The sequence below is a fragment of the Aulonocara stuartgranti genome, assembly GCF_965226115.1.
Source record: "Aulonocara stuartgranti genome assembly, chromosome: 11".
Lineage (NCBI taxonomy): Eukaryota > Metazoa > Chordata > Actinopteri > Cichliformes > Cichlidae > Aulonocara > Aulonocara stuartgranti.
In genome coordinates, this window is record NC_138947.1 from 31,247,618 (window position 1) to 31,259,902 (window position 12,285).

Sequence of the window (12,285 nt, forward strand, 5' to 3'; positions counted from 1 at the left end):
ATGTAATTTTCTTTGATTGCTAATATCAGTGGACTATTTATTATTATTATTATTATTATTATTATTATTATTATTATTATTGTTGTTGTTACATTTTTTTTTTTTTTTTTTAAATTGTGGCTGTTGAGGTGGACACTTCACTTTGCATTGTTAAAGGAAAGCACTTCATTGGCATTGTGTTACTGGACTGACCCTAAGCAATCATTGCAAATAGCAACTTTGCTATCCATTTTAGACACTAAAAGAAAAAAACACTCACAGACCTTACTAGCATCACATGTGCATAACTCAAGTGTCATCTTATCAATGTGTTATGTGATCTTCAATGCGTTTTTTTTTCTCTTCTATTTCTGGTAGATACAGACATTTAATTTAAAGTCTTGATGTTGCATCTGTCTACATACTGTTAATTACTAACCCTAATGAGCTGTTGTGTTTTATTTTGGACTGGGTTTACACAAATGCTCACTGAATGTGTTGGCAATAAAATAAATTTTAAAAAATAAGTTGGATGTACTTAATTCATTTGTGTGGAACCTGTTGACAAAATAGATTTATGTAAAACTAATTAATAAAGCACAAGGTGGCTGAAAATATAATATTTGAATTAATCTAACTTAAATTTAACATTTTACTGCCACAAATAAGAAATGTGTTGAAGTAACTAATCTAAACTATCTAACCTGAAAATATATCATCTATGTTCATACAACATAACTTGATTTAGTTAGTCTTAAATATGTCTTGTTAATCTTAAGTAGTTTTTTTAAATTAGATGAACTAAAGATTTTTGCTTTAAACTAACATAATTCAATTTCGTGGAACCTGTTGACAAAATAATTTTAATTAAAGTCAACGTTTCATTTTTTTGAGTGTAGCAGAAGAGATTATAAAGATAAGGATTATAAATTATAGGAATTATAGGATTATAGGAAATGTGTGGTGGTGCGTGTGGTGACGTGTGTGAGAGTCCAGTCTTATAGTGACGTGTTTGGGAGAGTCCAGTCCTACACCTGGTTCAGGCCCCGAATAGCCTGGGGGAAGAAGCTCCTCTTCATTCTCTCTGTTTTGGCCTTAAGGGAGCGGAAGCGCTTCCCAGACCTCAACAGTGAGAAGAGTCCATTGTTGGGATGGGAGAGGTCCATCATAATCTTCCTAGCTTTGGACTTGCACCGCTTGGTGTAGATGGACAGCAGGTCAGGGAGCTCTGATTGAATGATGCGTTCTGCCGAGCGCACCACCCTTTGCAGATCTCGTCTATCCTGCTTGGTGCTGTTCCCAAACCAGGTGCAGATGTTTGACGTCAGGACGCTCTCGATGGTGCAGGAGTAGAAGTTCTTGAGCACCTTCAGTGGCAGATGAAAGTCTCTAAGTCTTCTGAGGAAGAAGAGACGCTGACGGGCTTTCTTAACCAGGGTGTTGATGTGACAGGACCATGACAGGTCCTGAGTGATGTGGACACCCAGGTATCGGAAACTGTCCACTCTCTCCACTGGCGTGCCACTGATGATGAGGGGTTTGTAATTCCTCGCCTGCTTTGTAGTGAAGTCCACGATCAGCTCCTTAGTCTTGCTGATGTTTAGGAGGAGGTTATTCTCCTGGCACCAGGTCTCCAGGTTCCTAATCTCCTCCAGGTAGGCCGTCTCGATGTTGTCGGAGATCAGGCCCACAACAGCAGTGTCGTCAGCAAACTTGACAATGGAGGTGGTGTCGGATGTGGCTACACAGTCATAAGTGTACAGTGAGTACAGCAGGGGGCTTAAAACACAGCCCTGAGGCACTCCAGTGCTGAGTGAGATGGAGGGGGAGACTTGTTTTCCCACCCTCACTGATTGGGGTCTGTCTGTGAGGAAGTTGAGGATCCACTGACACAGTGATGAGCTGAGTCCTAGATCCGTCAACTTGGTGAAAAGCTTAGAGGGAATTATTGTGTTGAATGCTGAACTGTAGTCCACGAACCGCATCCTAACATAATTCCCTCTGCCAGTGTCCAGGTGACTCAGGGATGTGTGGAGCAGGTGAGATATGGCATCGTCTGTGGAACGATTAGTCCGGTAAGCAAACTGAAGTGAGTCGATGGTGGGAGGAAGTGAAGAAGTGATGTGATCTCTCATCAGTCTTTCAAAACACTTCATCACAATTGAAGTCAGTGCTACTAGACGGTAGTCATTGTGGCAAGCGGGCTGTTGTTTCATTGGAACAGGGACAATAATGGACCGTTTGAAGCACGTGGGAACCACAGCTTGGGCCAGGGAGAGGTTGAAGATCTCCGTGAACACCGGTGCTAGTTGATCAGCGCAGGCTCTAAGGACCCGGCCAGGGATTGCATCTGGTCCTGCTGCCTTCCTGGTGTTCACCCTCCTGAAGGTGTTCCTCACGGCATGCTCTGTGATGACGAATGCATTTTCTTCACTGGTGCACTCCGAGCGCGCGCAGCCGTTTGTTGTTTTAATTGCTGCGGCGTCGAAGCGAGCATAAAACGTGTTCAGCTCATCAGCCAGTGAAGCATCGGCATTCATCATTGAAGAAGCTGGTCGTTTATAGTCCGTTATAGTCCGCAGTCCTTTCCACAGGCTCCTAGAGTCGCACTGTCGTAGCTGTGACTCTAGTTTTTCCCCGTAGCTCCGCTTTGCCTTTCGGACCGCGCTGCGCACGTTGTAGGACGCAGCCTTGTATAGGTCCATATTACCGGAGACAAGCCCTTCATTGTAGGCAGCGGTGCGTGATCTCAGAGCGTCGCGGATGTTTTTATCCACCCACGGCTTCTGGTTGGGAAACGTTCGGATGATAGTTCTTTCTGCTGTGTCGTCCGCTAGTTTCCCGATAAATCCCACAACCGCTTCCGTAAACATGTTGATGTCATCAGAGCTGCGCCGAAACATGTCCCAGTCTGCGTCATCCAGTGCGTCCTGCAGCGCGGCCACCGATTGGTCCGTCCAGCGAGCGACCTCCCTCCTGATTGGTGGTTGCTGCTTTAGCCTTTGTTTGTAAGCAGGTATGAGGAAGATGGCGGAATGGTCCGATTTTCCAAATGCCGGCAGGGGTTGAGCCTTGTAACAGTTCTTGAACGGGGTGTAGCAGTGGTCTAATGTCCTCGTGCCCCGGGTGGGGCAGTTGATGTGCTGGTGAAAGTTGTGAAATGTCCGTTTGAGATTCACTCTGTTAAAATCTCCCATAACAATGAGTGCGGCATCTCGGTGAAGTGTTTGTTGATGTGTGAGAGCCTCATGTAGCTCACATAAGGCAGTGTCCGAGTCCGCGTGAGGCGGAATGTAAACAGTGCAGGCAATGACCGCAGTGAATTCCCGAGGGAGATAGAAAGGGCGACACTTAACGATCAAAAGCTCCAGATTGGGCGAGCAAGAGCGTGTGAGTGGGGAGATGTTTGTGCTGTCGCACCATCTGTTGTTCACCATCAAACACACTCCACCACCTCTTTTCTTCCCCGACTCCATTGTCCTGTCCATGCGGTAAACCGAAAAGAACCCCGTCGGCTGCACGGCGTGGTCTGGTATCGCTGGGTTCAGCCAAGTCTCGGTGAAGCAGAGGAGGTTGCAGTCCCGAATGTCTCTCTGGAACTTGATTCTGGCTCTGAGGTCATCAAGCTTGTTCTCGATGGATTGAACATTGGCTAGCAGGATACTGGGCATGGGTGCGCGGTGTGCGCGAGCCCGTAGCCTGTTCCTGATGCCTGTTCCTGAATTATGTGTAAACAGAATAGCACAGAGTGAAGGAGTGCTTACAGTGCAAAGTGTACTCATTATTCTTGAACTGTCACTTACTAACTGCCTTTCAAGTTTGTGTGACTAACACACAACCAGATGATGATGTAGAGTCAAAAGTGTAAATACACTGATCATGGGCATTATTGGTCCAGCTAGGTTTGGGTGATTTGCATTTTTTTTTTTGCAGATTGTATTTACTCTAATATAATCTATTTAGAGTATTTATATTATAATATATTATATTATAATCTAATTTATTATATTAGATTATATAATAATTATATAATAATCTAATACAAACTCATATAAGATTTGTTTGATGTTCTGGCATAAACACACATATGAATACATTCTTAAAATGTATGTGTACGCAGTGTTGGGAAGGTTACTTTTAAAATGTATTCCATTACAGAATACAGAATACATGCCCCAAAATGTATTCTGTAACGTATTCCGTTACGTTACTCAATGACAGTAACGTATTCTGAATACTTGAATTACTTAATATATTATCATGCTTTTTACAACAACGTGAATGTACTAATGCTGTGTGATTTATTACTATTACTGAAGGTCCGCGTCTCCGAACTGTAGTAAAGGGACCTCTGACTAATACGGCGGGGTCTCTGTCGGCTCGTAGCCGAAAAATAGCTTTACTTTGTTGTGTGGGTCAACTTTTCTTGCGAGAGACAGAGAGAGGCGTTGAAAGACTGCTCCAATTGTTTTCGGAGGAAAACACGAACACGGTGTACAGTCGAGTCTTAATAGTTTACTTACAACTGGGCTCGTCAGGCACTCTTCTTGGCTGAAGTGGTTGTTATTATATTTACATGCTTCCAGCTCCCGTTTTTCCTCGATGACAACTCGTACCTTTCCACTCCCCTTTTTCTCCCTCCTCGCTCACAGACCCATAACGTGTATGGCAGTCCATTCTCCCTGCAGCACGGACTACACTGCCCATGATGCTACATTCTTTAGAGCTATGCTTGTAGCATTCTGCCTATTAGCTTAGCACAACAACAACAACAACAACGAAAAGGCGCTCTCTCACCCAGGAAACACACAGTCGCAGAGAGAGAGAGAGGGCGTCGCCCTGTAACCATGGCAACCGTAACGCTGCCGCCTGGAACAACAGAACGCAGCTGTCAAACAAAACCCAAACAGTCCTGACCCGCGACAATATGAAACAGGAAAGTACCGCAGTGTAATCCATTTATTTCAACAAAGTAACTGTATTCTAAATACCACCTTTTTAAACGGTAACTGTAACGGAATACAGTTACTCATATTTTGTATTTTAAATACGTAACGGCGGTACATGTATTCCGTTACTCCCCAACACTGTGTGTACGCGATAGTCAATATTATGGGTTATCAAATTAATAAGACATAAAGAAAATATGGCTGAACTAATCTACCGATCCGCAGTAACTCGTTAACAGATTTGCCGCATTATGGCGTTAATGTCATTTTAAGGAGATTAACGCTGACAGCACTAGTGGGAATCCAATGAATATGACTGCACATTTACACCGACATCATCCTAGTGCAAAGGCAAATGGAAGCAGACAAAAACTACGGAGCCCCGCAGGGGACATGGGAGAAAAAAAAATTAAGACGGACTTTTGCGAGATCTCGCAAAACTACGGCGCCCCGCAGGGGACATGGGAGAAAAAAAATTAGGGAGAAAAAAAAAAATTAGGGAGAAAAAAAAAAATTAAGACGGACTTTTGCGAGATCTCGCAAAAGTATTGCGAGATCCCGAGTTTGTTTTGCGAGATCTCGCAAAACTCCAACAATGGCGGCAGCTACTTAGTTGTAATATTACTCTTTCTGGGTCACAAAATACACTTTTAAGATATTTTGAGGCGTGAATGTAGTTGTGTAAACGTCAGATACCTGCTCGGTTTACAAGACATCACATACTTGCAAAAGTGCTCCAACGTTTTTGGAGATCTGACACCCACTAGCTCGAAGCTAACGGGAGGTCGAGACCTACTACAGCCCGGAGGAACACCGCTTTCCCGGCACATCGTGCCTCGACCTCCCGGTCGGCTTCGAGCTGGCGGCCTCCGAAGAATGCGGCTAAAACTTTTGCGATACTTTTGCGAGCTCTCGCAATACTTTTGCGAGATCTCGCAAAAGTCCGTCTTAATTTTTTTTTTCTCCCTAATTTTTTTTTTCTCCCTAATTTTTTTTTCTCCCATGTCCCCTGCGGGGCTCCGTACAAAACAAACTCGGGATCTCGCAAAACTTTTGCGAGATCTCGCAAAACAAACTCGGGATCACGCAAAAGATCCTGCTCCTTTTTGATAGCGTTTCAGTTGAAGGGTGCGGTGCTACGGTACGGGGCTCCATACGGTGCGGACATGGAGGAGGATTTAGAACATTTCTTGCGGTCAAGAGAGGTCCCACACGACGACATCATGCACATGCAACAAGACAAAGTACGTATAAACAACAAAGCATTAAACACCGCGGTTCAAAAGGCGAGTAACTTGTTGAAAAACCGAGGTCATATATGCAGGCCTTTAATGTTAATTCTTGTAAATATGTTCAGGTTCATTAAACATAACTCGTTAAGTGCACATATGTTTTGAAATTTCAAATCGTGTCCAAATTCATGGGCTGCATCCTCCCGAGGACTCGGGCTTCGTGGTCTACGTGGGCTGGGTCCTCAGAAGGTCGGGTAGGCCGAAAGTAAATGGCTGGGGAAATTGGACGGTCTAGCCTTCTGATTAGCGTCACCGCTGTCTCGGTGGAGTGTAATAAGCTCGTCCGTCTGCTCCTTTCTATCTAAAATATAAGACGACACTGGAGTAAATTCTCGACCATCTCACACTTCTGTTTAATCAGTTTTCTGTTTGACGTTGATTAAGCGGTGTAAAACCAAGGTGGAACCCACCTGGGGGATTAATAAAGTTTTATTTTATCGAATTTAATCTAATAACTTTAATCTCAGCCAAACCGTTTTACTCACGAACAAATGAAACACTGAAAAAAGCCAAACATTAACATTTTTAGGTTGTCTAAGTGTTTTATATATTACGTTTAGCCTGAGTAGCAAAAGTCCGTGGTGATCTGAAAATAATATGCCGGGAGTTGTGCCGTTCTCGGCGGCTTTAGTGACCCTTGAGCTCTTGGCTACCTATCGAGCTGGTGGGTAACAGACATCAAGGAAAACGTCGAAGCACTTTTGTAAATATGCGATATCTTGATAAACCGAGCAGATATTTCAAGTTTATACACCCACGTTCTCCCCTGAAATATGTTAAAAGTTTATTTTGTGACCCAGAAAGATTAATAACGGTCATTTTAAAACTTATTAATGGCTGCCATTACCGGAAACTGGAGTTTGGCTGGGCCGCACTTTGAATTCTGGGATATGGTGGGCCACGAAGCACACACCCGACCCATCCTTCAAATTCGGTGAAAAGTGAATGTTTGTAATTCTTTGTATTACACCCCCTGGCATATGTTAATTTTGTTCTGGTTGTATACATGTTCTGTATACTGTTTCTTAATAAAGTTCAATAATTAAAAAAAAAAAAAAATCGGTGAAAAGGAGGACGCATTTGTCCGCTGCATTCGGAGGAGTTTACGAATTTAAAATAGAATCTTTGTAGAGATTGCCATAATTGTTGTACATTTCTGTGCAAATTTAAAAAAAAAGGAGTCTATGAATTTGGATCGCATCGCTGTGACATAATCGGTCTACAAAAGCGTCCTCAGGAGGATGCAGCCCATGAATTTGGACAATGTGATAAATAAAGTTAAAAAAAAAAGAGGTTGCAGCCCATGAATTTGGATGTTGTTATCTGGCTGTGCCATTACCATGGTAACATGGACACCATGGCACCAAATACTTGGTGGAACTTACCTTACTTATACCTTACTAGCAAAATATTTTTTAGTAACGTAGTATATAAATATCTACTACTATTACTATACTAATACTAACACAGCAACAGTAAAGTAATAAGACAGAAGTTGACAGAGTAACTTTTGATAATGATCATGAACAGTGATTAAGAACTCTATTCTAATACAGTTAGTATTCCATGTGTGCCAGTGTGGCTTCCTAGAGTAAAAGTATATTAATAGCATTTCTCTAATGTTTTATGTCTGCAGGTGGATAAGGCAGTGCTGTTCGTCATGACTGATGGACAAATGGCAAAATACATAAGGACATATGGTGACAGAGTAGCTGTCCAGTCCTTCTGTCAACAAACTAAGTACAGCACAGATAAAGAGACTCTTCTGCAGAACCTAAGAGATAAAATTGCGACACGGAAAGTAAGATCAAAAACCAAAGGAATGCTGTGTGGTTCATCAGGTGTGTTCCACAAGCAAAGTGAAGGGATGGCAAGACAGAGAAATAAAATACTGCAGGAGAGAAGACCTGCAGAAAAATTGAAATCGGATGGCTTCATTTAAGCAGTAATGAATACCGTCAAGTGAGAACCAGAAATGGTGGAGGAACAAGACATGCAAGAAAGATGAAACACTGTTAACAGTTCAGTCCTCATCTGAAGAGGATTTTTCTGTCAGCATAACTGAAGAAGATTCACCAGTGACATTACTTGGATTTGACAGTGAGACAGATGATTTTGTCCCAGATCTACTTGAACATGGGGATTCATCTGACAGTGACACTGGCAAACAGGTTTGTTAAAATAAGAAAGTTATTATTACAAATAATGATCACTTTAAAGTTACTGTATTTTGTCGTGTTTAGTAGTGCTCGGTGGTAACATGCGACATTTTCTAATTTTGTTGTACTATTGTACTAGGTATGACTGTGCAACTGCAATAAAGAGTTGTCTTATTCAAGTGCTTTATGTACATCTACGAATATTTGCACTTCTGTAGGATGAAATTATTCCAGGAATTTGTTGTTGACTTGTGTGGTAAGGTACATTTAATACATCTGTGAAAGACTTACAGCTTTGTATTCATTGACATGTACAAAATGACTGGCTGCTGAAAAAATAATTGAATTATTTTCGTTTGTGTCTTGTGTTTGTTTTCTGGTTCACAGATTCACAATTTCCAGATGGAACACAATCCAAAAAAACTGAAATCACTCTGTGAGGCAGTGACAACACAAAGTCCAGGAAAATCCCATCATATGCATTCAACCCCAACAGACATTAAAAACACTGTCGTGGGACAGCGGCAGCAGACTGACTCAAGTGATCATGATTTCCCTGACCACTGCTCTGAAATTATTGATCTGACCAGTATAGTTCCTAACAAATCCTTCAAACTAGAGTCCCGGGACAAACTTCCAGAAGATTTGGAATTTTGTTTTCCACACATAGACGAAGCGGATACGGTTGTATGGAATCCTGAAGAGGATCTTGTCAGAGCAGATGGTGATGACACAGTCGTGATAACCCTGAATTATGTCAACAGTGAGGATCTCAGACGGGTAAGACCATGGACAGTTGTGGTTGATATGGTTTAAGTGTGACAAAATATGGAAATTTATTAATAATCAAATTCAGTAACTTGCATAGTTCTGATTTTAAAAAAAGCTGATCATGCATTCCTGCTTGGACAAAATTTAAGTATGTGTGTTATTTTCTGTAATATTCTTTTAAAAGAAATAACTTACAGTACTGTGAAACAATTGCTCGATTTCTATTAATCAGAATTCATCTCTTGTTTGTTTAAAACTTGATTTTTTTTTTTGCAGCAATAATACAACATTTTAAGTAGTAAGAAGTACATCAAGATCTGATAAAAACCTGTGGAATTCCACTGTAATATGTCTTTTTACTCTTGTAAGTGAGACATGTAGGCTGAAAATAAAGAGGTGTATTTTGGTTCTATTTCTTAAGACCTATTGACATATTTTGCAGACTTTTTAAGAACATTCATGATTTAGAATAAGCCAAGGTAGAAGATTGAAGAAGAGTCTTCTAATCTTGAAGGGTTAAGGTGTCTGTTGTCAATTAATGCAATACATCCTTCTCAGAATGCTGACACAAATGGATTACCTATGGATGGTTTCCTGCTACCATTGTCTTCAGCTAATGGCTTGCCCACACCCCATATGCAGTCAATACAGGAGGAAGCACCCCAGATTGCACAGGTAAGATGGATCAATTCAGGCAACCATAAACACCTACCTTTACATACTGTAGAGATGCCAAAATTTCATGCTATTTTCTGAGGATATGGCAGTTTGTGGGTCCATTTGAATTAAAAGGATATTGTCAGTTGAGAGACAATTCCAGTGTTTTACATTAAGATAAGATTAAACAGGAAATTTAGTCTTGAAATCAAATTATTTACATAACACAGCAGTGAGACATTGTTTTGGTGTCACTATTGTGTTCTCTACCTATTTTGCACAGAAGTGAGTCTTCTCATACATGTAAAGAACACTTGTATAATTTTCTGTGAGGCATACAAGGACATCCATCAGGCCACAATGTTAATGTTATATATAAATTGTCAGTGCAACCATGGTTTGGGAATGTACAGCCCACTAAAATTAGACAAATAAATTTCAAACTTTTTCAGAACATTGATATTGTGTAATCTGTACAATTCATTTGCATTTCTTATGGAATGTGCATGTTTTGTCTTTTACTCAGGACCATGGACTGAATTTCATCGCACAAGGTTTGCCTTTAGATTCAAGCAACCAACTTTCCCCATCAAATTCAGGAGACCCACAGAGCCCCCTACATGTATCAATTCACAGGATAAAAGTTGTTGATGATCTTTTGGCTGTATTTATGGACAGTCGCATTCTGAATGAGACTTTAAAGATGAACTTTGTAAATGAAAATGCTGTTGATGATGCTGGGGTGTCAAGGGAGGTTTACACTGCATTTTGGGAGCAATTTTTGGAACAGTGTGAAGGTGAAAATGAACGAGTTCCAAGGCTGAGGCCAGACTTTAGTGAGGCTGAATGGCAAGCTGTTGGGCAGATATGGGTGAAAGGCTTACTAGACCATGGTGTCTTTCCAGTGAGGCTGTCAAGGGCTTTCATTTTAGCTTGCATCCACGGAATGGACTCAGTTGATGTAGACATTCTGATTGCATTGTTTCTCAACTATCTCCCTCCTGTTGAGAGATCAGCTGTTGAGAAGGCGCTCCAAGGCACAATGGATGAAAATGATGAAGAGGACCTGCTTGACCTCTTTACAAGGATGGGTTCCCACTTCCTACCACCTAAGAACAACATGCAGCCTGCCATTGAAACAATGGCTCATAAGGCCATTCTCCAAGAGCCAAAGTATATAATGGATTGCTTCTCCACACCCATGGCACATCTGCAGCTAAAACTGGCAGACAAGGAAAGTGTGTTGTCTCTGTATGAGACAAAGAAGGCCACAGGCAAAAGACTAGTGCAGCTATTTCAAACAACAAAATTGATGCTGCCTCACAGAGAACAAATAACATTTAACCATCTTCAGCGTTATGTTAAAAACGCTGATGAAACCAAAGCTGAAAAAATCCTGCACTTCTGCACAGGATCTTCTGTGATATGTGTTGACAAAATTTTGGTGTGCTTTAATGCTGAAACTGGGCTCAACAGAAGGCCTGTTGCTCACACCTGTGGAGCTACCCTTGAAGTGCCATGCACTTACAGTTCTTATCCTGAATTTCGCACAGAGTTCAAGGTTCAAGGTTCTTTATTTGTCACATGCATAGTTATACAAGTATAACACACAGTGAAATGTAGCCTGACACGCTCCTCGACATGTGCAAAAAAATTGGGGGGGGGGGGGGGGGGGGGGTGTAGAGGAAGAACATTATATATATATATATATATATATATATATATATATATATATATATATGTAGTATATACATTGGGTGAATGTGCAGTAGTAGCAGCAAGCAGGTGAATTCTGTACATTAATATGAATAGACAATCTGACTATTTTACAGGATAGACAATATAGACATATTTAAAATTAAAGGAATTGAAATGTACATTGTGCATTGGTTTAGTGTCTGGAAGAGTCCTGTCTCAGTCAATTATAGATGATGTGAGCGGGCGGGTGTGTGTGTTTAGGGCACGGATGGCTTGGGGATAGAAGCTCCTCTTGAGTCTCTCTGTCCTTGCCCGGAAGATGCGGAACCTTCTACCAGATTGCAGAAGTTGGAACAGTTTGCTGCCAGGATGGGACGGGTCCTTCAGTATCTGCGCTGCTCTAGTCCGGCATCTCCTGGTGTAGGTGTCCTGAAGCGGGGGGAGAGCAATCCTGCAGCAGCAGCAGAGTTCGACAATGTCCTTTCCAGCAATTACTTTGAAATGGACATCATTTGAACTTGATGAGTGTACTAATGGTTACAGCTGTAATTGTTATTTGTATGATTATCCTTGAGTTCATAAATTCTGTCTTGTTTCATTTTGTCATTGAAGCATTTGATATATTCAGCCGTATAACAAGCAGTCACAAATTTAATTTTCTGATGGTTTAGTTGTATGTTAGGTCAGATTTCACAAGGACTCTTTATTGTTTAAAATTCTTTGAAAATGACCGCATCTTTAACTTCTGTTGAAAACAAGGTTTGTGTTTAGCGTTAGAGA

General features: G+C 41.4%; 1 protein-coding gene across 2 annotated transcripts; it reads left to right on the forward strand.

The window, feature by feature from the left end:
* The first annotated feature begins 5,969 nt into the window (after positions 1-5,969).
* On the forward strand, positions 5,970-11,455 carry LOC309716455 (uncharacterized protein). Of its 2 annotated transcripts, XM_082550253.1 has the most exons (6): positions 5,970-6,172; positions 7,857-8,391; positions 8,767-9,159; positions 9,709-9,825; positions 10,334-10,361; positions 10,824-11,455. In XM_082550253.1, the coding sequence occupies exons 3-6, from the start codon at positions 8,782-8,784 to the stop codon at positions 11,411-11,413; spliced, it is 1,113 nt and encodes a 370-aa protein (XP_082406379.1). In that variant the 5' UTR covers positions 5,970-6,172; positions 7,857-8,391; positions 8,767-8,781; the 3' UTR covers positions 11,414-11,455. The 2 variants fall into 2 exon arrangements, with proteins under 2 accessions (XP_082406379.1, XP_082406378.1); XM_082550252.1 differs by having other exon boundaries at positions 10,334-11,455.
* The last annotated feature ends 830 nt before the right edge of the window (positions 11,456-12,285 follow it).

What these genes read in the sequence shown, in the direction of transcription:
- LOC309716455 (XM_082550252.1), top strand. Translation starts at nt 8,782, where the DNA reads ATGGAACACAATCCAAAAAAACTGAAATCACTCTGTGAGGCAGTGACA. An exon ending in ACAGTGAGGATCTCAGACGG is followed by an intron (nt 9,160 to 9,708) that starts GTAAGACCATGG and finishes CATCCTTCTCAG; the next exon opens with AATGCTGACACAAATGGATT. An exon ending in AAGCACCCCAGATTGCACAG is followed by an intron (nt 9,826 to 10,333) that starts GTAAGATGGATC and finishes TCTTTTACTCAG; the next exon opens with GACCATGGACTGAATTTCAT.